The 26,808-nt window shown below is 41.3% G+C and overlaps 1 protein-coding gene across 5 annotated transcripts in view; it reads right to left on the bottom strand.

Annotated features, from left to right (window-relative positions):
• Positions 1 to 820: 820 nt before the first annotated feature.
• Positions 821 to 26,808, bottom strand: part of abat (4-aminobutyrate aminotransferase) — a 30,251-nt gene continuing 4,263 nt past the window's right edge. For 3 of the 5 annotated variants that reach the window (XM_032587833.1, XM_032587835.1, XM_032587834.1), the window contains exons 3-17: positions 24,656 to 24,715; positions 18,419 to 18,516; positions 18,260 to 18,289; positions 15,807 to 15,924; positions 13,666 to 13,715; positions 12,023 to 12,103; positions 11,813 to 11,905; positions 11,392 to 11,454; positions 11,237 to 11,300; positions 9,977 to 10,125; positions 9,408 to 9,545; positions 5,442 to 5,609; positions 4,275 to 4,421; positions 3,590 to 3,701; positions 821 to 2,970 (exon numbers count right to left, since the gene is read on the bottom strand). In XM_032587833.1, coding sequence (XP_032443724.1) covers positions 2,849 to 2,970; positions 3,590 to 3,701; positions 4,275 to 4,421; positions 5,442 to 5,609; positions 9,408 to 9,545; positions 9,977 to 10,125; positions 11,237 to 11,300; positions 11,392 to 11,454; positions 11,813 to 11,905; positions 12,023 to 12,103; positions 13,666 to 13,715; positions 15,807 to 15,924; positions 18,260 to 18,289; positions 18,419 to 18,451 — 1,368 coding nt within the window. In that variant the 5' untranslated portion in view covers positions 18,452 to 18,516; positions 24,656 to 24,715 and the 3' untranslated portion in view covers positions 821 to 2,848. Of the gene's footprint in view, positions 2,971 to 3,589; positions 3,702 to 4,274; positions 4,422 to 5,441; positions 5,610 to 9,407; positions 9,546 to 9,976; positions 10,126 to 11,236; positions 11,301 to 11,391; positions 11,455 to 11,812; positions 11,906 to 12,022; positions 12,104 to 13,665; positions 13,716 to 15,806; positions 15,925 to 18,259; positions 18,290 to 18,418; positions 18,517 to 21,607; positions 21,756 to 24,655; positions 24,716 to 26,808 lie in introns of those variants that run through there. The other 2 variants (XM_032587831.1, XM_032587832.1) reach the window with 2 other exon arrangements.

Consider the following 26,808-nt stretch of genomic DNA (forward strand, 5'->3'; position numbering starts at 1 on the left):
GTTTTTGATGACATTATGTAATTATATAACATTATGTAAAGCTCAAAAGTTGATTTTACATAAAACTGCACCTTCAAAAGAACGTACAGAGATATGTCAGCAGTCTCTCTCTTTGTGGTTTTGTTTAGCAGAGAGAAAAACAGGCAAAAGGGAAAGAACTGGGCAAGTAGGAAGATATAGTGGGGACAGTGGGAATAGGGGTTGAGCCAGCCAGAGGCAAAACAAGCTAAACAGAATTTCCCTTGCTCTTCCCATTGATGCTTGAATGTGAACACAAACCATATATGGGTAAAATTAGTATTGAACACATAGTAAACATATTTCTAAATGTACTAATGACATAAAATTTTCACTAGGTGTTTGTAAGAAACCTAATATTTTATTGAAAGAAACCAAAACAAATAAGTTAAGATATTAGGTTGTGGCAAAAGTATTTTTGCAATAAGTTTGCAACGGTCTTGTGCGAGTTCTTCCATCATGAGACGTTCCTTGTGTGACACCTTGGTAATGAGAAACCTTTTTATAGCCATCTGGTTGGGACTGAACCAGCTGATATTCATTTGCACTGATAGATTTCAGCTGATGTCTTGGCCTTTTCTTGGAACAAAATTCAGGAGTTTTCATTGGAATAATACCATAACTAAAAACTGGAAGGTGGCAGTAATGCACCTATAAATTGTTTGCCAACTGCCATAAAGAAGGAAAGAAGAACTCTTAAAAACTCAGGTAAATGCTTGATGTATAATAGACATGATAAATGCTTAAGTTTTTAAACTGTTTTCCTAAAATAACTTCAGTGAAAATAATCAAGAAACACGTGTTAATTAAAATGGTATTTATTTGTCACAATACAAGGACAGAATGTTTTATAGACAACAGTTATTATTGTTATAACAGTTATAGCTAAAGTAATTACATCAAGATCTCAGATCACCAGTGCAAGTAGTTAGACTTGTTTAAAAGGACGTCATCACAGGGACTCTGTGTAATACTGACTGACAACAAACAGACAGGCACTGTTGTCATCACTAACACCATGCTGGACATCAGCCTGCCCACACGCAGCAAAACCTGACCCAAACTCACCCTGTGGAATAAATATAAGACGTTACATTAACTGGCATATAGTTTATGGATGACTGTTATAAAACCAATGAACATGTACTCATGTATATAACTGGATATTATTCTAATTTAACTGTAGTAACAAAATTAACTGTAGCTACACTTTAATAGAAGCCGTTCACATTCCTAACACGCGCTTCATTAAACATTCAGGGACACAACAGAACATCAGTTCGGCTGTGAAACTGGTCTGCTCCAAATTCTCAGCTTTAAACTCAGCAGGGACCAGAGCTGTGCTGTCTCTGTGTCCTATGTCCATTTGCCTCAGGAAAAACTCTACATTTTCTCTGAGCTCTATAAGGACGTTAGGGTGGGGTAAACTTGCTCTAGTATGCCTCTTGTGGCCACTAGAGGAAAAACAAACATCTGCAGTGGAGTGGTCACCGCATGGCTGGTGCTGTTTGAGGAGATTGTCCATCATGTAAGCTACAGAGATCACACCTGAACATGTCCACCTTTTTTCTGCTGATATAAGAATTACCCAGCATGCATTTCTCTGGACACATGTAGATTATGCGCAGATAAGCCACAATAAGAAGCTTTTCTTACTGAACTTGCACTGTTAACCATTGTAATTAAAACAAGCAAAAAAGTAGAGAATCTTTAAACAAGCCAACTTGGCCTTTTAATATGCTTAGAAAAGTTTGAATCTGTTGTATCATTGGGATATCTGTGACATCTTTATTAAATGTGAAGTCAGTTTTACTCTTACAGGTTGATGTAAGAAATATTAAATGAAAAAGTGGTCAAGGGAAACATAAATTGAATAATATGGGCATGTTTGAAGCAGCCTAAGACATTGTCGTAGTGTGTTAGGATTCAGGTTTGTCTACAACAAGGCTGAACAGAATCATTCCCAAACAGGACAGCATTAAACCACATGCAGTCTGCTGGTTTGCTTTTCGCTGTCAGGGTTCTGCATTCAGGACCATATTCAGCCTTTCTTCTAACACACTAAATACTTTGGTTCTTCATGCTTAGGATGGGGACAGCCTTATTAACATGCAGCTACATTATCATTTACAGCTTGGACTCTGTTACAGGATCGCACACATCCTTATTCAAATATTTGCAGACGTTCTGCAGCGTCTTCCTGTAGAACGAACGCCGTTCTTTAGACCAGGTGAAGATCAGATCCAGAACCCGAAAAGTGACAACACAGAACGGTCATGAAGTAAGCAGTGAACGGGAAACGAATTTGTTTCTGAGCTGTTAGCGCTGGATGCTAATTAAAAGGATGTGAAACAGCTGCGTGGTGGAAAACATGTTCATGCGCTTCACCAACACCGCCTGGCTGAGGTGGCCAATAAGCCGAGTGGTTTACGTTGCATTTCTGGGGAACAGCTAAGGGGCGTGCTGGGGGTCTGCCGGGACGTCATCCAGTCTGCTGGCAGCCTGATCAGTCTCTGTGGGCCAACATGAACCCAGCTGAATGACATAAAGAATATCTTAGCTGATTTATTTTAGGGAAGCATCTTCATTCTGAAAATGGATCCTCTGGTCCAAACTCTGCATGACTTACTGGCTCTGTCTACATGGCTCCACGAGTAAAAGGATGTATCTGTAATATCTAAGGAAAACTGCAGTTTTAAATGTTATGAACCCAACAGGTTCTGGATGTTTAAACTGAAATAAAAAAATTGTTCTCTGTGCTTATCACGACAGCCAGATTCCCTAACTCTGTCCTATGTAGGTTCTGCTTCGGTTCCTTCAGGCGCGGCCTTTATTTGTACTGAGCCAGGACGTCGTTAAAGATGTTGAGGAAGATGTGGACGTGGTACTCCTTAAAGACGAGAGCAGGACGGAAACGGATGGACTGGTCCCCACATCCTCCCAGGAGCACGCCTGTTGGCGACAAACATGGTTACTGTTACTGTGGCCTCCTGTCCTTTACACAGCTTCAACATAAATATAAAAACACACTTTAGTTTGAAATTCTTTACTTTTTGTGACTTTTTATTTTAAACTTTGCATGTGAATTTGGTTTAGTAGGAAAGTTAAATTTGTGGGTTGTGCCCATGAAAAAAACTTTATTCTCAAGCTACTTTTGGTGGAGGCAGTGTGATGATGTGGGATGAAGAAAGAGGAGATTCTGTAACTTTTAGCATCCTATAACATCACGTTTAAGAGCCAAACTGTCCCCCAAGAAGTTAAACACCTGGCGATTTATCAGTCTACCTCTGGAGAAGACGGACAGACCCAAACTGAACCCCTGTGGGATCAGCATGGTGGTGCTGGCCTGATGTGGCTGTTTACAGGAGGTGTGGAGCCCTCTGGTGGTTAAGTGAATGAATTGTTAAACTGACAATAAGTCTTGTTTTGTCAAACCTTAATCATCTAAGCATATAAATGACACCAAAACAAGCTTAGCACTATCACAGAGGAAGAGACACAACCAATATCTGCTACTAAACTCAAAAATACATTTTCCCTACATTATGGAACCATTTCAAGAAAAATGTACCTTTGTCTCTGGCCTCCAACAGCAGTCTGTCTCGAGTGGCAGCGTCCCGCACATCAATGGCACAGAACGTCCCCTGTCCTCGAGCTCGGCTCAGCAGGCCGGGGTACTGAGCCTGGAGGGGGGAGGGGTTGGCTCGTTATCACAAACACTCACATGATAAAAACACCAACAACAGTCTGAACTACTGCAGCTCCTTAGGATTTTTCTTAATACTTCAAATCATTCACTTTGAAGATTTTTAACAATTTTAAAAAGGTAGAGCTTACAATACCTGAAAGTATTCACACACATTTCAATTTTCAGATTTATTTTTTTCAAGATTGTGAGCTTATAGTGACAGATCCCAAAAGATCTGCAGATGTAACCGCAGCAAAATGTGGTTCAAGAAATGAATGCCACACTTTTATTTGTGAGAAAATGTAAAACTCTGGATCATTTTACTGCAGCTCCTCTTATTTTGTGCTGGCCCTTTATTAAAAATCCCAATAAAATACACTGAAATATCTGGTTTTAATGTGGAAAGTGTTGAAAAGTTCAAAGAACTATGAATGGCAACCATTCATGTCAAGGCATGTTTGTTCTTCTATCTAGGTAATCTATTGCACTTAAAGTGTAAGTAAGACTAAAGCATTAACAACATGAAATGACTGAAACAAAGTGATGTTCCAGAGGTGGTCTGCCGTACCTGCAGCTCATAGAGGCCGTTCAGCAGAGCCTTCCCAGAGCGGGCCACTTCCTCCAGGAGGTTCTCTCTGCGGATCACGTTAAGAACCTCAACCAGGAACAAGTTCTTGGACGGGTCTCCCATCCAGGTGTTAAAAATACGGTACGGCTGAAAAACAAACACCACAAGCATAAGATTATTAACATGAGACATTTATATCCTGGCATCTGCTCTGATCTGACAAACGGCAACAAACCCAGATTATTCTCTGCAAGCTGTAGCAAGTTTGTAAAGTGTAAACCAAACTTCTGCTCAGCGTTCTGACCCAGTGCTGCTGCTGCAGGACCGGGTCTGCTGGGTCTGCTGCAGGCATGGTGGAAGAACCAGACTGGTTCTGGTTGTAATAGCTGGAAATCAAATTCTGGAACCTTCATGTGTTCTTCAGAGGTGCTGAACAATGACAGAACCATGTCGTGATATTAATTTGATCAGTTACAAACATCAGAACTTTTTCCCCACAGAGGAAAAGGTTCTGATCACTTTGAACGTCTGAGTGTGATTTTATCTTTCATCATTTTAGAAAGCTAGCTTCTTCATATAATCTCATGTATTCTCCATGCATGGTGTCATAAAGTGTGACTCTTTAGAAGCTGCATTAATATACATGAGATTTTTTAGATCTTTGTGTTTTTGTTTGCAGGTCCAAAAACATTTTACATTTTACGAAAAATGTAAAATGTAAATGTTTTGGGGGGGAAAAAAACATACACACAAGTATGTATTAACTATACTAAATGAATATTCTATTAATAAAATACATATACATTTTTCTTTCTAAAATGCATATGCATTATTGCACAGTTTAATAGTGCTATTAAACTATTGCAATATTGTTAAAGCACAATGACAGCTTTAATAGAGCAATGATATGATTTGATATTTTAATTAAATATGCAACTTCCCATTTTAATGACTAAATTTCACATAAATATTCTATTTACTTACTGCATTGTCAGATTTACAAAAGATAATAGTATATATAAATTGTATGGTTTGAATTTGTTAAATACATTTATTTCACATATCTAACATGATGAATTTTAAATATTGTGCATAACACAGTGTGTGGTTGATGTACTCAAGCTGGGACTGAAATCAACAGCTGACTTAAAAGTCCAGCTGACCCACCTTATCGGCCTGCAGCTCATCCTTCTGGTAGTAACCTCCCGTCAGCAGCTTCTTACTGAAGGAGACGACCTCTGCCGGGTCGTCCATGCCCCAGTGCTCATGGGCCCAGAACTTCCCCGTGGATCCGCCGCCGGTCTGGATCTCATCCACGTGTAAAGCACAGCCGTGCTGAGAAACAAAACATTAGAACGCTGAGATGTGAGACAGTGACATCTCATGGTGAAGCCCAGGTACCTCTGAACATTTCACTTCTTGGCTTTCATTTATGAAATATTTGCAAAAATGTAAAAGAATTGGGCTGCCACCTTATCGTGGTGGAGGGGTTTGAGTGTCCCAATGATCCTAGGAGCTATGCTGTCTGGGGCTTCATGCCCCTAGTAGGGTCACCCAAGGCAGACAGGTCCTAGGTGAGGGACCAGACAAAGCGCAGCCCGAAGACCCCAATGATGAAGGAAAACCTTGGACTTAGTGTTCCCTCGCCCGGACGCGGGTCACCGGGGCCCCACTCTGGAGCTAGGCCTGGAGGGGGGGGCACGATGGCGAGCGCCTGGTGGCCGGGCTATTACCCATGGAGCCCGGCCGGGCTCAGCCCGAAGAGGAAACATGGGCCCCCCCTCCCATGGGCCCACCACCCGTGGGAGGGGCCAAAGGGGTCGGGTGCACTGTGTGATGGGTGGCGGCCAAGGGAGGGGACCCTGGCGGTCTGATCCTCGGTTGCAGAAGCTGGCTCTTGGGACGTGGAATGTCACCTCTCTGGTGGGGAAGGAGCCGGAGCTAGTGTGTGAGGTCGAGAGGTTCCGGCTAGAAATAGTCGGTCTCACCTCGACGCATGGCTCTGGTTCTGGAACCAGCCTCCTTGAGAGGGGCTGGACATACTTCCACTCTGGAGTTGCCCAAGGTGAGAGGCGTCGGGCAGGAGTGGGCATACTTATTACTCCCCATCTCGGCGCCTGCACGTTGGGGTTTACCCCGGTGAACGAGAGGGTAGCCTCCCTCCGCCTACGGGTGGGGGGACGGGTTCTGACTGTCGTTTGTGCTTACGGGCCGAACGACAGTTCAGATTACCCACCCTTCTTGGAGTCCTTAGAGGGGGTACTGGAGAGTGCTCCTCCTGGGGACTCCCTTGTTCTGCTGGGGGACTTCAACGCTCACGTGGGCAATGACAGTGAGACCTGGAGGGGCGTGGTTGGGAGGAACGGCCCGCCCGACCTGAACTCGAGCGGTGTTCTGTTGCTGGACTTCTGTGCTTGTCATGGATTGTCCATAACGAACACCATGTTCAAGCATAACGGTGTCCATATGTGCACTTGGCACCAGGACACCCTAGGCCGCAGTTCGATGATCGACTTTGTCATCGTTTCATCGGATCTGCGGCCGTATGTCTTGGACACTCGGGTGAAGAGAGGTGCGGAGCTGTCCACTGACCACTACCTGGTGGTGAGTTGGCTCCGGTGGTGGGGGAGAAAGCCGGTCAGACCTGGCAGGCCCAAACGTGTTGTGAGGGTCTGCTGGGAACGTCTGGCGGAATCCCCTGTGAGACGGAGCTTTAACCCCCATCTCCGGCAAAACTTCGAACACGTCCCGGGGGAGGTGGGGGACATGGAGTCTGAGTGGACCATGTTCCGTGCCTCCATTGTCGAGGCGGCCGATCGGAGATGTGGCCGCAAGGCTGTCGGTGCCTGTCGCGGCGGCAACCCTCGAACCCGCTGGTGGACACCTTCGGTGAGGGATGCCGTCAGGCTGAAGAAGGAGTCCTATCGGGCCTTATTGGCCTGTGGGACTCCGGAAGCAGCTGATGGGTACCGGCGGGCGAAGCGACATGCGGCTCGGATGGTTGCTGAGGCAAAAACTCGGGCGTGGGAGGAGTTTGGAGAGGCCATGGAGAAAGACTTCCGTACGGCTTCGAGGCGATTCTGGTCCACCATCCGGCGTCTCGGGGGGGGGGGGGAAGCGGTGCAGCACCAACACTGTTTATAGTGGGGATGGTGTGCTGCTGACCTCTACTCGGGAAGTTGTGGGCCGGTGGGCAGAATACTTCGAAGACCTCCTCAATCCCACCAACATGCCTTCCATTGAGGAAGCGGAGCCTGGGGACTCTGGGTTGGGCTCTCCAATCTCTGGGGATGAGGTCGCCGAGGTGGTTAAAAAGCTCCTCGGTGGCAAGGCCCCGGGGGTGGATGAGATCCGCCTGGAGTTCCTTAAAGCTCTGGATGTTGTAGGGTTGTGTTGGTTGACGCGACTCTGCAATATCGCATGGACATCGGGGGCAGTTCCCCTGGATTGGCAGACCGGGGTGGTGGTCCCCCTGTTCAAAAAGGGGGACCGGAGGGTGTGCTCCAATTATAGAGTGGTCACACTCTTAAGCCTCCCTGGCAAGGTCTATTCGGGGGTCCTGGAGAGGAGGGTCCATCGGATAGTCGAACCTCGGATTCAGGAAGAGCAGTGTGGTGTTCGTCCTGGTCGTGGAACACTGGACCAGCTCTACACCCTCGGCAGGGTCCTGGAGGGTGCATGGGAGTTCGCCCAACCAGTCTACATGTGTTTTGTGGACTTGGAGAAGGCGTTCGACCGTGTCCCTCGGGGAGCCCTGTGGGGGGTTCTCCGGGAGTATGGGGTACCGGGCCCTTTGATACGGGCTGTCAGGTCCCTGTATGACCGGTGTCAGAGTCTGGTCCGCATTGCCGGCAGTAAGTCGGGCTCGTTTCCGGTGAGAGTTGGACTCCGCCAGGGCTGCCCTTTGTCACCGATTCTGTTCATCACTTTCATGGACAGAATTTCTAGGCGCAGCCAAGGTGATGAGGGGATCCGATTTGGTGACCTTAGGATCTCATCTCTGCTTTTTGCAGACGATGTGGTCCTTCTGGCTTCATCAGGTCGTGATCTGCAGCTCTCGCTGGAGCGGTTCGCAGCCGAGTGTGAAGCGGCCGGGATGGGGATCAGTGCCTCCAAATCCGAGGCCATGGTCTTGAGCCGGAAAAGGGTAGAGTGCCTTCTCCGGGTCAGGGGGGGTGTCCTGCCCCAAGTGGAGGAGTTCAAGTATCTCGGGATCTTGTTCACGAATGGGGGAAGAAGGGAGCGGGAGGTCGACAGGCGGATTGGCGCAGCGTCTGCCGTTAAGCGGACGCTGTACCGGTCCGTTGTGGTGAAGAGAGAGCTGAGCCAAAAAGCGAAGCTCTCGATTTACCAGTCGATCTACGTTCCCACCCTCATCTATGGTCATGAGCTTTGGGTCATGACCGAAAGAACGAGATCGCGGATACAAGCGGCCGAAATGTGTTTTCTCCGTAGGGTAGCTGGGCTCTCCCTTAGAGATAGGGTGAGAAGCTCAGTCATCCGGGAGGGACTCGGAGTAGAGCCGCTGCTCCTTCACATCGAGAGGAGCCAGTTGAGGTGGCTCGGGCATCTGGTTAGGATGCCTCCTGGACACCTCCCTGGTGAGGTGTTCCGGGCACGTCCCACCGGGAGGAGTCCCCGGGGAAGACCCAGGACACGCTGGAGGGACTATGTCTCTCGGCTGGCCTGGGAACGCCTCGGGATTCCCCCGGAAGAGCTGGAAGAAGTGGCCGGGGAGAGGGAAGTCTGGGCCTCCCTTCTGAAGCTGCTACCCCCGCAACCCGACTCCGGATAAGCGGAAGAAGATGGATGGATGGATGGTAAAAGAAAAAAAACCCATAAAATATGTTGTCATTATGTGTTGAAGTAAAGAAAAAAAACAAGATTTTAATCCATTTTGGAATGAGGTTGTAACAGCAAAATGTGTAACTGTTCTGTCAGCCTGCTCCGGGGCAGCTGTGGCTACTATTCACTAGCTCACAATCATCAGTGTGTGACTGATTTCATATAAAGCCTCTGAGTGTCTTACTAAAAGCACTACAGGTCTGATTTCATTTGGTTGCTTTTACTGCTCCGTTCTTCCCTCCCATTCAGGCAGAACCGAGGCTGTGAGGCCTCAGCAGGACGGCTGACCTTGCGTGAAATGTTGCGGAGGTTTCTGAAGAAGTCTGGGGAGGCGTGGTTATCTCCACCTTCAGACTGAATCGGTTCAATAACGATTCCTGCAACAGGTTTCCCTTTCTGCCTCCACTTCACAATCAAGTCCTCCACCTAGAGAGAAACATACATACACACACACACAATTGCTTCTTTACTAGAGGAGCTAAACCTTCACCTCTATATTAATAGTCATCTCATAGTTAAAGCTCATAGAAAAAGGCATCAGACATTCACTGTAAAACAAAACATATAAATATAATAAACAGACTTTAAACCCCACCTACTATTTATTATTTTTAAAATTTTTACTTACAGTACTTTTTGAAAATACATTTTATGAAGGTCAAATAATAAAAAGGCTTCACACCAAAATGAAGTTTATATGAGAATGGTCTTGTTATTTCTTTTTTTCCCCCTTCAACAGCCACTGCACATTTATTACCAATGATCATAAATAAGAGATGAGACTTCAGCCTGTGCCATACATGGGTGTGTGTGTGCGCACCCCCACACACAAACACACTGTCACACAGTCAGCCCACCTCCTCCAGACAGCGGGCCTCTTCCTGAGCGTTCTCTCGGCTAAACTCCTCCAGCGGATACTTGAGTCTGGGAAACGGAGCAACTGGCCAATCAAACGATGGTATATCCAACTTGTGAATCACTTTGGAGTGCGTTGTTGCCAAACAGCCTTGAAAAGGAGCAAAATATGAATACATACATGGATATTAGCCATGATTAGCATTCACTGTCTCTATACAGAAAACAAATTTGGGACTGAATTAATAATGTCTAAGAAATCTTCCTGCTGTGAATGAAAGCTTAGAAAATGCTGCTTCAGAAAACTCCTGTCAATATTATTTTCATACACATATTGGAAGTGTTATAATTACTTTGGGTGCATTTAATCTTTTAGATATTGATATTTTGTTTAAAGAAAATCTGTTTTTGCTGGTAATCAGATGCCGGAAACTCTGACATGTTCTGACCCAGAGGCAGCGACGCTACACACACCGACAGCCGACAGCACAAACACAGAAAAACAACATGGATCTATACACAGATCGCACTGTACAGATGTGTATGAATTCTAAAGTGTTGTTGTTTTAATGCGATTTTTTTTTACTATAACAACCGGAGGAGCTCAGTGTACCCAAATCATTTACTCAAGTAAGAGTAGAACTACTTTAACATATTTTTACTCAAGTGAAAGAAAAAAGTATCCATTCAGGAAATTACTCAAGAGTAAAAAAGTATTTGGTAAAAAGTCTACTCAACTGATCGAATTATCAATCATTTAATATTTAAAAATTACATCATCAGACTGATCAAAATATAAATCTATATATATTTACCAAAAGACACAAATCTTATAAACAAAACAGAAATATAATAAGATTTTGGTATCTTAAGGATGAAAATGACAATAATTTATGTAATTTATAAAAAATAAGACTATCAGGGGAAAAAAAACATTTTTCCAAATCAGTTTCTTTCAATAAAAAAAACTTAAGAAACTTTAACATAAACTGCAGGTGTGTGTCTGTCTGGTGGATTTTGGATGAAACATGTTTGTTCTTCATTCAGTGGGTAAAAAAATCGAGAAATTTTACTCAAGAGTAGAGACACTTCGTGATAAAATTACTCAAGTAAAAGCAAAATAAAACAACGTAGTAAAAATCCTCCTAAAAGTAAAATTTTTTCAAGAAAGTTACTCAAGTATATGTAATTGAGTAAATGTACTTAGTTACTTCCCAACTCTGGTAATAACACTAGACATAAACAGGAAGTGTGTAACATACCCAGTGTTCTGCCATGAAAACCTCCCATAAAAGACAAAATGCTGAGGTCTGGACATCCTGGGCCCTGAGGGGCACAAAGCAAAACGTGAAAAAAGACAACGACGGGGGTTGAGTTGTTTCTACACATTCAGCACTAAGCTGGTAGGCGGGCCGACCTGGTTTGTCATGCAGGAGGTCAGCTCCTCCTCAGACGGTGTGTTGTGGCCCCGCTCCTTGTTCTGAAGCGAAGCAAACAAACAATCAGGGCTCCACAGGAAGATCATCACCACTGACTGTGAACATGTTACTGATGAGGATCCCAGAGATTCAATCAGCCCTAAAACACTCCAATTCAAAAAGAGTTTGGTTTTAGCTTAAGTCATAAATGTGTCATAAAGAAACATGAAAATAAATCTTAAGCATAAAGTATGTTAAGTTAATAAAGAGGAGCTACTTAACATTCCACTGAAAATCTGATGGTTCAGATGGTACCTGCCTGAAGGTTGATGCCTCCTTCCAGCTGCTTTTCATCTGTTTACCATGACGGTGTGGACGTTCTGATGGCTAACACCACTCTGGGTGGACACACACACTTACCCTGTACCAGATGAATATGGACTTGAAGGCGTTCTCGTTGGAGCACGAGCCACAGGCCATGGTCTGAACACGAGTCATTCCACTGGGAGCGATCTGACGGAGAGAGGAACAGCCGGGTTCAGTGGGATCATCTTCTCTCCTGCTAACTGCTGGGAACTAGAACACGTGTACAACTGTTAAAGAGCGTGTGTGTCAGTGTGTGTTACTAACTGAGAGAAGACTTTCAGTGATTTTTTCTGGAAAATTCTCAGGCGGCAGGATTCCCAGCGCAGGTCGGTTCACAAATGTGCTCTGAAACAAAAAAAAAAGAAGCAGAAACTAAGTCAAAGAAACACACAAGGCTTTAAATACGACTGTATTCCATCACTTCACTGAAACAGTTTAGAACAAAATGTCTTCATTTATCATCATCATCACCTGTTCTTATTCAGAAAAGTTAAAGAAAGCTCTACTGCAGAATCACTCCTGACTCCTCCCTGAGTACCACAGAGGTTCCACATTTTACTGTCCATCAAGCTGCATCTTGGGACATGGAGTGTTTCTACTACCGTTCAGTCTGACTGATAGTTTGGAACATCTTTTTAATTCATAAGCTTTACTGGATTTGATTAAGAATTATGTATCTAAGCTGTTTTTAGAATTGTAATACTAGTATTTATTCAATATTTATATGACTAGTTATAAAAAAGTTTTATGTTTCTATTGTGTTCTCCTGGCTATGTGAAACACTCTGTCTCGTGTATTGTGAACAAAGTGCTACCAAGATCTATAAACTCATGTAAATATGAAAATTCAACTTTGTACAGAATTTGTTTCAAAATCCCCATTTGTGTTTCAGTAAATGTACAGCAGCTTGAAAAACTTTTCATAACTTCCTAAATCATATTTCATCATTCTATAACCACAAACTGTAATGAATTTTATTGGGATTTTATGGGACAGACCAACACAACGTAGTGAAGATCTGGGAAGTTGAAGTGAAATTATTCATTATTTTAAAATGATTTACCTACAAAGAAATGTCCCTTCCATTTATTTTCAGAGCCATTTTGTAGTAATCGCAAGTAAAATGAGACGATGGTGAAAAGAAAACCTGATGGAAGCTGCAGAACACTTGAGATATTGGTGGAAGTTCCTCTTCCAACACGACTACGACCCAAAGCTGCAGCCACAGTTACTATGGAAACATTTAGTTTAAAGCATATGGGAGAAAGTCCAGCCTTTACCTTAAGATATTTTACATACAGACCAAAATAAATCTGTTTGCATGTCAGATTTTAGATCATGAATCTAGGATGGTGTATATGGGCTATTGTAGATAAATAGAAAAGAAGTACATTTTCTGCCAAAACATTCAGAAATGTTGAGATTGATCTAAGAAATAAAATTAAAAAAACAAACTTTCTGTTTGTCAAAAGTGGAAAAGTTTAGCCTTTTTGTAGGCCTTAATATTATGCCACCATATGAATCATTTTCCTTCCACTTCACAATAATTCTTTTATGCTGCTCAGTCACATGACTGCAGTTTGTTTGGGGTGTGAAAACCATCAGTGTCTGCAGGGCAGCATCTGGGATTGTTTTTACAAAGACAACATATTCCTTTGGCTTTGTCAACTTTAGATTAACAACTTTGCTAGGCAAGTGTTTGTGTTTTCATAGTAACAACATTAGGGAAAGATCAATTGTAAATTTTTTTTTAATTATCTGATCTAAAATTTGCTTTAGTTTTATGATAATTGTAAAGACTTTTTTGGTATCGGTATTCTTCTTCATGTCTACATACCCAGAAGCTTCCTGTTGACTGGAGCAATATGTGTGTGTGTGGGGGTGGGCGTGTGTGTGTATGGACCTACCAGATTGTTGGGATTGGTCATCAGCTTGAGCAGAGCAGGATGGTTGTAACCTGAAGACAGAACAGAATTGGACAGATTAAAAACAAAACACACACAAACTTAAGAATCATACAGTAAAATTTTGTATAATTATTTCTTACAGAAATAGAATAAAGAAAATTAGATGATTATTTGTGTCTTGCTATACAAGAGCACTAATGATAAAGCAATGTATATAATCAAATGGAAGACAAATCAGTCCATCAGAGACAAGTGAAGCTTTGCAGAAAGAGTTGTTCTTGTAACACAACAGATTCTACACTGTCCTTTGTTTGACAAAGATTAAAATCAAAATGGAAAAGCAATAAGAAAAAAAACTAAGTACACCAGTGCTGCAACTAAAGATTATTTTACTAATCGACAATTCTATCAGTTATTCTGCCGATTAATCAGATAAAACATTTTTTACATTCTGTAGATTTTTCATGTAACCACTTAAGCTTATTTTTTACAATACTGGAAATACAAAAAAGATGCAAAAACACAAATAATTTCACTTGACAGACTGATACAGTCACCTATTATATGCCACCCAATTTCATAATGTTCCATATAATTTTATTATATGTTTTCTATAATGTCAATAACAATTCTTATTATTAATTCTCTAAGCAGGCCCCTATTTGAGGGTGTATTTAGTTTTATTGACTTTTCTATTCTGGTTTATTTCAGTAAGGGTCATGAGGAACCTGATGAGCTTTTCTACAGACTCGTGGTTAGATTCCAGTTATTATGAACCTGGTAAATATTAGGATGTTTGTATTATGTGTAATCAGTAAAAGTCCTGATCTGGAGAGACTCTATCTGTGAGGTAGATGTGCATGTGTGTGTATCTACACCTCAAACACTAGTGTGTTAGTGTAACAAAGCCGTGAGTCTGATCCTTACATAAACTGATGCAGCTGGCTTATATAAATGCCGGTGCTGTTCCAGCTGTGACCAGCAGGGAGCAGTAGGCTACCAACTCAGTTAGAATAGAAATCTCTCTTATTGGGGAAATTCAGGTGCAGCAGCAAAGCGACAGGCTAACAGAACCATGCAGATACACAGAAGGATAGAATATATAAAAGCAAATAATAATAAGAAGATGAATGAGAGACGTCCAGCATAAGAAAAATAATACAGTGAGGTTATTAAGAGTTCCTCTCACCTGTAGAGAAAACAAGCTGCTGCTAAAGCAAAGTGATGACACAGTGGCATCACTTCACCACTTGTTGGTATTTTTCCTTTCTAAAAACTTTTTATTTTTGAAAAACTGAAAAGAAATAATTCTTAAGAGAATCAGAATGACACAATTAGAGCTACAACTAACGATTGTTTTTGTTATCAGTTATTTTATTGACTATTTTGACAATATGATAAAATAATTGGCATCAATTTTTCATTTTACTACTTCTGGGATAAATCGGATTAATTGTTTCAGCCCTATTCAATGTGTGAGATAAGTCTAACGCTTGGTTAGGATGGGACATGTGTAATGGCAGGGATGTTTGACTGCATGGTGTGAAAATACATGTTAGTGCTGAACATTTTAAAAGAAGGCTTAGGTGAATAAATCCTCTAATCTGCATAATCCCAGGTTTTTAGAAATAGAGGAATCTTAATCACACCAATAAGTTCAGTAGAAACAGTAACCAGCTCAAACTGTCAGGCCTGTTGAAATCCTGCATTAATTAGGAAGGAGCTGCAGGCGACAACAAATGCCTTCTGTCACAGAGACCCTAAGGCCGCCACTTCAAAATGGATTTCAGAAATGCTGCAGATCGGGGATGACAGTCAGAGAGCGGTGGAGCAGGGTTTGTGGTTTCACAGAGGCAGCCGTCTGGATTTGTGCTTTAGAACCAAACTTTTTCAAACGTGGCTGAATGTGGTGACATTTACGGGACATTTCAAAGAGGAAAAAAAAAAAAAAAAACTATTTTGTGGAGGGAATAAAAATACAACGTTTGTAAGTTTAGTACATAAATGTAGTAAATAAAGAGATGGAAATGTAAGTCAGGGGTCAGATTGTCTGACTTACCTAAATAAAAATCAAGCATTGCTGAGTTTATTTTATTTTATTTTTTGGATCTGATGATTGAACTGGATTTTGTGTTACTAACCAATCGGAATGGAGGAGATCTGAGTGTAGATGTCCAGCATGCGGTTGCCGTCCACGTCCACCAGGTAGTTTCCTCTGCTGTCTTCATAGTTACAAAAGAAGTTGACTGCACCAACATTCTGCAAACAAACACGTTTGGTTTTACTATAACCCAATCAACAACATTTGATACAATTAATACTTAAAAATAACAACCGACCAAAGAGTTTGATTTTATGTCGACACATTTAATCAAACACCACCAGTGCATCCCCCCCCACCAAAGGTCAAAGTCTACCAGGGTGATGTTAAGAAGAAACTTGTAGATCCAAACGTTTATCACACTGGGCTGGGAAATATATCATCATTTAAGAAAATACTTAAAATGACTATTTCCAATTTTTATATAAATTTACAAAAGTCTTTACCCTTCTGCATATAATCTGCTTAAAACCTAGTTTTTCCTTATGTTCCTGAAAGCATCGCCACCGTAACCACCTTAACAACCTTCAGTGCAGAGTGACAACACCATGGCAACAGCAGAACAACTCAAACGGCTCAACAAGAACGGCAGAGGTCGTGTCACCTGCAGGGCAAGCTCAATGAAATGTGTGCTGAGTCAATAAACATGCAAAACGCAACATCTGGATTTGTTCCATGTTTTTCAATTCATGCATGTGAAATCAGAAGTTGTATCTGTGAAAACAAAAATTTAGAAGTTACGAATACAAGTTACAACTTTCCAAGTAAAGATCAGAGATTTAGAAATACAAATCTTCAACCCTGAGGATCTAATAATGACAGACGTTATGGAACACTGGAGAGATCAAATATGACTTAATAGAACTTTCACTACATAATTTAATGCCTTAAAATTGGACCTCTGTATTCTTACAGATAACCTCTGATTTCACATGTATACAAGTTGAAAAACACAAAACAAATATTACATTTATACATATTCACTGACTTAAATTTTTAAATTTACAAATTTTGACTCCTAGGCAAACACTTTTTACAGACAGTAACCATACGCATATATCAATGCAGTTTAATCATTTCCCTTTGTTGACCAATAAAATCTTCTATCCTAATCTGTTCTGTGGTGATCATGTCTAGACGTGAAGCAACAGAACAAATAATAGATCAGTTATGAGTGTTATTTCACACACAGATCTCTGGCCCTCATTAAGCTGCAGACTGAATAACTTGTGTGAAGATAAAGTAATTAAGACGAAGAGGAGGCTCCGAGAGGCTCGCTCTGTACTTACACAATACAACAGACCAGAGGTGGCTCTCACTTACAGCTCACTCCACTTACAGAAACTCCATCTTTTCATTAGCGCTGGCCTTAGTGATCATGTGTACACAGAGCAGATGTATTAGCAGGCTTATACTTTTAGTGGAGCATGAGAAGATATCCGTGTTTTATATTTTACAGCATGTTTCTATACTTTTTGGTGCTGAAACTTGACTTTTTTTCTATATCAATTTCTGCTCCTGTAAGAATATGAAATCATAAATAAATGTATTAGTGCTAAATCAGTGTTGTTTTCCCAATGTTTGCACGGTTAGTGTAAAGACGAGCCAGGACGGCTGTAGGCCTCTGCAGAGGCACCGTGTCTCCTGGAGAAGTGGAATGTGGAACAGCGGCTGTGCTGCAGGGGGCATTTAACTGGTTCACTGAGTTAATACAAGAGGAGATGAATCTGACCACACACACACTGATGAGCTATATGTATGAAGAAGAACCAGCCTTACACCAGTTCACATGGAAGGGAGAATAATAATAAATTTACAACTAATCAGAGTATTTTAGAATAGTTACAGTTTATATCCACCCATATCCTCCATTATAAAGGGCTAGTATTATGTATTTTCTAGACAGATAGTGCCATATTATAGCACAATAAAACAACTGCAGTTGTTACTGCAGTTGTTTTGAAAAAGCAATAAATGTCAAATATAAATTAAAAGACATTTGATATAAAGTTTAATGCCTTGAAATGGTACTTTCCAACACTCCGCCTTCTGGAAGTCGTCACAACAATCTTTCTGCATTAAGCCTCGTCTTTCTTTTCTCTTTCTTTCTCACCCTAAGAAAAGGGCCCAGCACACTAGGACCAGGCTTCGGCCCCCAAAAGGTCCATAAATCTGCAGCAGGTTAGTAAATATGTTACAGAAGGTCTTACATAGAACAGCTAAACACGTACGTATGCACGCACCCACACCCCCCCACACACACACAGAGCATGTCTTTCTATCTTCACAGAGACTTTGCACTGACTTTCATTCATTTCTGTTGCCTAAACCTAAAACTAACCTGAACTCAAACCACACTTTGATCCTAAACAACATTTCTTCTTATGGGAAACTACTTTTGGGCCCCATAAGGAGCAGTGGGTCCCCACAATGTGAAAATGGGCCTTACAATATATCAAATAAAAGGCCTGACACAGAAATATTCCCACTCACCTGAATGTCTCCCAGTTGTTTTGTCAGCTCCTAAGATAAAAGAAAACAAAACAAGGTTTGTAACACTCCATATGACCTGAGGGAGGTACTCTGTTTTTGAGTGCTTGCGTGTGATTTGCTGTGTTTTTGCCTCTGTAACATTGTGCAAGGTTGCATTACTTGTGATCGGGGCCCAGGAACTGTAGTTTTCATTAAGGGTCCATCATAGTCGTACTCCACCTGCGCCTTCGCTGCTGCCTTACTGACGTAGCGGCACCCTGACAGAAACACATTCAAGTGAATGAATGAACAAATACATGAACAGAGACACTCTATGTTCATGCATCTACACTGAAGTTAAAGTAGAATAACTTCAAGGTTAATGTAGATTGTTATGGCCCCCAAATGTTGGCATCAATCAGGTGTATAGATGAACGTCCGGCTGCTCCTCTGTTATGCTGCTGCTGTAATGTGACACTGCCAGGCCAACTTTACCAACTGCTTTACCTAACAAATGTCTCTTTACTCTCTAAGCTTCAGCTAATGATGTGAAGGCAGGCAGCTCCATCAGCTTTTTTTGGAAAAAAGGTTATGACTAGTTAAAGGGCAGAATAATATTAATAAATTTTTTTTTTTAGCTTTACATCATGTAATAATGTAATTCCCTCTGAAGTGTTGTCTTGATTCTTTCAGGCATGTTTGAGAAATCCCTTAATCTCCAGGGTAACCACTGAGCTGTGCAAAACACCTGCCTGGGTGGACCTAGCTCCGCCTTTGAGAATGAAGCTCCTCCTCTGAGCTGCAGTTTTCAAGCCTCCACCTCACAGAGCAGCCCTGTCCCACTCAGCTCCTTCAAACTAGCCAGCAGCAATTAGCAGACACCTGGTAGAACTGTGCATCTGCAGTTCCAACCAAACAACTTCTCAGTGAAAAGCTGGTAAAAATGTTCATGAGACTGTCTTGGAAAAACAGAGTATCATCAGTCAGAGGCTTCTTCAGATTCGGTGTAATACAGACTGCTACAGGAGATCTTTCCTACCAAAAGCCATCACTATCTATAATAACCCTTTGAAGACTTTGAATTAATGAGTTTCAAAACATTTAATTTCCCTTTAGGATCAATAAAGTATTTTTGAATTGAATTGAGTAAGATAGAGGAGCCATGCTGTGATGACTTTGTTAAGGTGGAGTTTCAGAAAAACCATGAGTTTTAAATTGAATTTAAAGTCATTCAATTACACAGAAAAATGTTTTAAAAGTCTTTTTTTTATATATATATATATAGCATTTCTTTAACAACTTAAGGTGACATAGTTACATGGCTATGCTATAAAACAGCACTATGTGCCTGTAAAACACATAATGCTTCCCATTTAAAATAATTTAACAGGATTTAATGAAAACAGAGTACACAGGGAGGCGGTACAGAGAAATAAACCAACAGAGTCTGATGCAGCATCCACCAACATTATTCCATATAGTAATAATCAATATTATTTATAAGCCCATAAAATTTATGTCTCAAATTAAGATCTCAAAGGGCCCATTCACACACTGATGATGGCAAGCTACTGGATAGTAGCCACAGTTGCCCCAGAAGTGAGGCTGCCATTTTGCACCATTGGCCCTTCTGACTATCACCAGCAGGCGAGGTGGGTGAAGTGTCTAGGAGTGACAACGACACAAACCGAATGCAAGGCAAACTCCTATCGCCGTCCTGCATATGATCTGGAGTCATGTAAAGAACATGTCTAACCTATGATCTCATTTTTCTCATGTTTATCTGAACCTTTAAAGAATCCCTCTGTGTTGTTCAAGCCCCCTCTTCAGATTAACTTTAGGAGAAATAAATGGAAATTTGACCTTCTTCAAATGCAAAGTACACCCCATGCACATCTGGAACCCAGTATATCAGAACTAAAGACCACACTGTCACTGAAGTAGAAAACAACACTTCTTACTCTTCTGACATGCTTTAACTAGAATTTGATTGGAACAAATAGTTCTTTGAGGCTGATATCTGAGAAGGGTCAGAGTTCACCCAGCGATGGTGAATGAGTTAAAGGTGAGTCCATAAATGGAGTTTATATCCGGAGGTCGGCCGGATCTCAGAGAAGCAGGACAAACTTTGCTTCTTGTAATCTGTTAATTTGTCAGCCGAGTTGGCAGTTCCTCACTGGAACTAAAGGAAGCGGTTTAAACCAGCTCAGTCCTCCAGCACACATCGCTTTATTGTCACCGACTCTTATTCTAGTTCAGAGTGCTGGACTTCAGCACAGCTGGCCAATGACACATGGCTCTGTTCCTGAGCTCTGATAAGCACATCCTGAGGTCAGTCAAACATTCACACAGATCATTCCGTGAACTGTTGAACACATCCAGGACTCCAGGACTGAAGCTTACTGAAGATTCACCTGAAAACACTTCAAAATGCCACATTAATCTGACTCTTTCAGTGGTTAATGACTGAATTATACTGACCAATCAAAGCGCTTTTCACTACAACCACATCCAACACATGCACCAATTTGCAGATCAGTAGGTAAGTTGAGGCTAAGTGCCTTGCCCAGGGGCACATCAACATGTGACAGGAGGGTAGTGGGATTCAATCCCAGAAAGAGGACTACTGCACTCATCAGGGCCCAGTGTCACACAAACAAGGACGGAACACAACATCATGTAAAAGAGAGGCAGAAGAAGAGATAGTAGAAAGTTATTATCTCACAATAACAATTCTATTTTATAATGAAAACTGCTCTCCATCTTGTAAAAATGCCTAAATGATGGTGACCCAAATACTGCCTGACAGACCCCACGTTTCATCAGCTTTAATGCTGATGAAACGTGCCTTATCAGTATTATTATCTTCGGTTCCTCAATATTTTAGTGGAATTGTTTTATTCTGCATATTAGAATACAACATTTATATATAAAAACATAATATGCAGACATGCACTGAGAAATCATCTAACAATTTTGAGCTCAAATCTGAGATTATCTCTTCAGTAAATTAATAATACTACATAACACCTTACAACTATATTGCAACAATTCAAAATTACGCATATATAAATGACTTGTTGTTCAAAGACAGAAAAGAGAGACATAAACAAATATATAAAACAAATCGATCTAGAAATGTGCACTTAAAATTTAAAGTGTAATAATTGACATGAACACAATGCATTTCTAGATTTTTGTATATTATTTTGTAGATGTGTAGAGGTCTGTACATTTTGTTTTTTAAAATCCAATTTTTATATAAAAAAGTGGTATTTTTAGTCTTTTATGTATTTTGTCCTTGTTAAAAAACCAAAAAGAACACGCTAGAACCAAAGAGTGGGTGGTGGGTTGTTGTTTTGGGTTTACCTGCAGAGCTCAGCCATAAGTTCTTCTGCACGCAGAGAGACAGCTGACGGCCGATCAAGCAGCTCGCCATGACCAAACAGTCACAGAGCGGAGAGCGACAGCGGCTGACACGGCGCTCACCGACCGACTTCACTCAGCCACCTGCAGACCGGCACAGACGGAACGATGCTTCAAATCAAGTGATGAGGAGTTGAGTCAGAGCAAAGAGGGAGCAGGAAAAATGAGAAGTGACAGAGCTCTGCGATTGGCCGCCGGGCCGGCTGAGGAGAGCGACCAGCAGCCAGCCGGCTCCTCCGATCACAGCCAATCAGGAGGTCATGTGTCAAATATTTACTACATGGGTGATCCATCAACTGGCTGGCAAACTAATATTTACTTCCTGTTGCTCAAACAATCTCCAGGGAAACATTCGTATGTTCACAGTCCATGATCTCAATCATGTTAAAATGAAAAGTATTGTTTCTGTAAAACCTGCTGACATTAAAGCTGCGTGGGGCGCTGATGTTTAAGGGCAGAGATGTCGAGCTGAATTAATGTGAGAGCAACTTGGAGCGGCACCCAGATCTCCACCAGAACAACAACAGAACCAGAACCTCCAGCTTCTGATCTGCCTCCAGTAAACAGGAAGAATGCTACACAGACATGGCTGTCTGCTCCTTCTCCTCGCTCTTCAGCTCTTACGTAACGCAGGCTGCAGGAACAGGAACATTCCAGTTAACTGCCTTCACATACAACAGAAAACCCGGCCCTTCAGACACGCACACGCGCACACACACACACACACACACGGCACATACCAAAAAAAAAAAAAGAAGAAGAAGAAACACCATAGACACACATGCATTCACACCCAGACGGTCTCTTGGCAACAACTCATGAACTGGATCAAACTGGTTTAGGTCGAGAGTTACACAAGACTGCATCTATGAGCCTGAGAGGGGGAGGGGAAGGGTGGGGGTGCTGCAACAGAAGGGGGGTGCATAACAAAGTGATGGAGGGGGGACGAGGAGGGGCTTGGGGAAGCTGGGAGTTTCAACTGTTAGGAGCTAAAATCAGAACACAAAGTTCTGATTTGAAACCCAGGAACCCTGCTCTGCATGCTGGGAGAGGCTGCGTCCTGATTGGTGAGTCTTTATGAAACGCATCAGATCTTCTCCTCATGTAACCTGACAGAGATCTGATGGTCAGCTCCATCCCCAGTTTCTGCTGCACTCTGTCCACACTGAGCTTCTCCCTCCAGTTCAGAGGCTTCACAGTCTCTGCCACCCGGATGTAGAACATCCAGCTCACTGCATGCATGTGGTCTGAATGTTTAACTGTTGGAACCTCATTCAGGAACCAGGCTGGTACTCTGGAGACATGTTTATTACAGATGCGTGATACATTGGTCTGATAAATACAGCAAAACTGGGCCAAAATCAACAACCGATGTTTGTTTCCATCTTATTGCCGGACAGGAGGGCTGGCCGTGTCATACTTGTGACAGCGGCAGTAATGGGGTGAAACATTATGGGGCATTTAACTGAGGCAGAGAAGCAACATACTGTATGTAAGTAAGTAAGTAAAATGTTATTTGTGTAGCAACTTTCACACATAAAAATCACAAGGTGCTTCACAAAACATGTAGGAAAAATAATCCAACGTAAGATTGAACAAATTAAAAGTCTGTTTGTGCGTTTTTAAAAAACGCACAAACAGAGAAACGACAGATCTCCATGGGTTTTATGTGTTTCCAGGACATCGATCAGGTTAAGAACTGTTTACCAGTTTTTTACCTGATAGACTGAGCCCAGAAAATGACTCTCGCTCTCCGACTACTGTATTGATTCCTTCTTTGTCCATTTTTGTCATTTCAGTTCTTTATCTGATCCAATCAACAGTTTTGTATTTTACATCAGCTACTAGTTTTACTCTGGTTCCACAGCAGCAGCAGCAGAAGGAGGAAGAGAATGAGAGGCCCTCAGCTGATGGAGGGATGACAGATCAGTTTTTCATGAGGAAAAGCTTTGAGTCTTACAAATTAAAGATAATGATACAGGAAGAAATGTGGATCTGGTTTGTTCATCAGCCCAAAACAATTAGCAAATTTTAATGATGGTGAAGAAAAATATATTTAGTAGACAAAGGCCCGTCTGAATGGGTCAGAATATTTAACGCTAAAAAGATACACTGGCTTCTTCCATGTCCTGAGATAAAGAAAATCAACACCAAATCAACACCAACGCATGAGATAGCATAATATGATTTATTCTGATGCTCTACATTTGCTGCAGAGCCTGGATTTCTAATCCAACTGTATGACCCAGTTTGGAGCGAGTTCCATCTGCTACACAGATGGCCTGACCTGACACCAGAACAGCCTGGGGGAAGCAGAACCACTGGATGACCCCAGGCCTGCAGCTGACCACAGGTCTGCAGCTGACCACAGGTCTGCACCTTCCACATGAGGACAGAACACAGGAACCGAAAAACATGGTTGGTTTCCAACACTTCTGGATAAATATTCTCCTGAGACAAAATATGAACTTTCTTGGAGGTGTGCACCTCTGTACGTCTGGTGTAGAACAGGCCCAGTGTTTCAGGAAAACTACATTACACTGAGTCAGACATGAAGGTGACATTCTAATGGTCTGGAGCTGCCGGCTGCTTCAACACCTGAACAACTTCTCAGGAAGTCTGTTCTCAACCAGAACAATCATGAAGGATCATGTCTGGCAGAGGAACAGTGAGTCAAAGCACACATCTGATCACATCACAACCCATCTGACTGGCTACAAGAAGAATGGAACAAACTTCCTTCATAGTGATTCACCGCTTGATAGTCGTTGTGGCACAAACATTTATGGTGCAACTTGTTTTTCAAGTTAAGGTTGTTGTTTTTTTTTCTTTCCCCAAGTCTTTGTTCTTGAATAAATGAAATCCTAATTTCAGAGTTACTTTTTCTATTTACTCAGGTTATCATTGTCTGGTTAATTAGCATTAGTTTGATGATCTGAAAACACAGCACTCCATGCTAATACGGGTAGATTTTGATTTAGAAAAACTTACCAGCTGATTTAAGAGTTCCTGGTTCCAACCGTCTTAAATGTCCCTGCACAAGGCCTGCTCCTGCAAAAACATATTAGGCAAATTAATATCAATAATTAGTCATTTCAGGAATAAGGAAAGAAAGGAAAAGCGATCTGGATAAGAAACTCAACCCTGGCCTTTTACTTTAAATGGATGGACTTTATCCAGACATTATAGTGTTTGATTTGTTTAAACCCCAGGCACTGCTGGCTCTGTTTTCAGCACAAAAGGAAATGATTTTATTTTCTGATTCCACAACTTTTTGTTTTTTAAATTAGCAACAAAAAACATCAACAGAGCTTTCCAGCAGAGGAGATTATGCTGCTCCACATTTCCCTTTACAGTAAATCGCTCTACGGCACAGACAGCTGACAGTCCTGGCTCCAGAATAATCAGAAGAATGACCGAGCTACGGCTGGGCCCTCACATGTTAAAACAACCACAGTTTACTGACGGCTGCTGGTCAGGCGGCGAACTTGGCCTGGTCATCGTCTACAAGAAGCACACTTTCAATGGCTGCCATGGCAGAATATTTATTTCTTCGTCAAATTTGTAAACAAGAATTTTGCAATTTTGCGTATCTGTTAGAAATTCTGCCCTGCAGAGAGCTAGCCACGCTAACCATGTAGTGTTTTTTTTATTATTAATATTAAACAAACAGTATACAATGACTTGTTAAGGTACAAAGAATATTGGAACATAGGTAGGGAAAAAACAAAACAAAACATGGGGCTAAGACTATAAAAGACAAGCATGTAACAATAAGGCAAATGGTAAAAATAGTGCAAGATTTCAAACAAAAGGAAAATAGAGATATTGGCAGTTACTGTTTTTGCATACATAAATTTCAAATGTTTCAGTGAGCTGTAATACAGTTTAAATTGGTCAAGAAAAAAACTCAAATCAAGCAGTAGAACCTCTCCATTTACAGCAGTGTATATGATATTTAACAAGCAAGAAGACAATATTTACCATGTCAGATATTTGGCTATTAAGGTCATCAACACAGTATAATATATGGGTGATGTCCTTAATGTTAAGGGACAACCAATTCTTAATGTCTCTCCACATTTTACAAGAAAAGAGACAATTAAAAAAAGAGATGACTAAGGGATTCTCCTGGATATTCACAAAAGCCACAACATGCTGGATCAAATTTTAATCTTCTGTGCAAAAAATCAGCCACTGGGTAAATATTGTGAGAGATTTTGAAGTGAGTCTCTTTAACCTTTGGTGAAACCAGCCATTTGACATACCTGGACAATGCCTTCTCAATTATAGACAAATTTGTTGTTGCCAAGATACTATTAGTGTAATCATTAAACAATTTAGATTTGAAGGTAGTCACAAGTACAACATTATTGCACTTCCTATCAGTTAGAGTACAGTCTCCAATTTTCAGTTTGGGTAAGGATGAAGAAACATTAGAATATCTTAAGGTGTTTTGGATAAGATGAATAAGAGCTACAGGAATAGCTTTGATATTTTTAGATATTCATAACAAGTACAGTTCAGATTAAATTTGTTGGTAAATTCTCTATGATTTAACAATACACCATTATTGTATGTTAAGTCAGTGACAAATACAATACCTTTTTCATACCAGTCAATTTTAAAAATGGATTTTCTATTTACCAACATTGATCTGTTATTCCACAAAACGGATCCATGTGGGGTAAAATTATGGGTAAATATCTTTTTCCAAAAATGCAAACTTTTTTATAAAAGTTAAGAAATGGGAATCTTGGTTAATTCAAAATCACATTTAAGCAAAAAAAAAAATCCAAGCCACCGAGCTTATTAAATATGACTTTAGGGATATGAAACCACGTTGAGTTGGAAAGAGACAAATAGGTCTTCAGGCAATTTATACTAAATGAACCAATCAGAGCCTCAAAATCTAAAGCTCTAATTCCTCCTTTATCATAATCTTTAATAAGATGAGATCATCATAAATAGTGAATTTTGTACCTCCAGATATACTGAAAGATTATTGAATTGGCTTTCCTAATATTTTTGTCAGAGATAAAAGCAGAAGGGCATGGAGAAATTAATTTGGATAATCCTTGGATAGAAGAGTCCATCCAAAAATAGTCAGATCTCTAGTTAACCAAGGGCTCAAGGACTTCTTC

This window comes from Xiphophorus hellerii, chromosome 16, assembly GCF_003331165.1.
Source record: "Xiphophorus hellerii strain 12219 chromosome 16, Xiphophorus_hellerii-4.1, whole genome shotgun sequence".
NCBI lineage: Eukaryota > Metazoa > Chordata > Actinopteri > Cyprinodontiformes > Poeciliidae > Xiphophorus > Xiphophorus hellerii.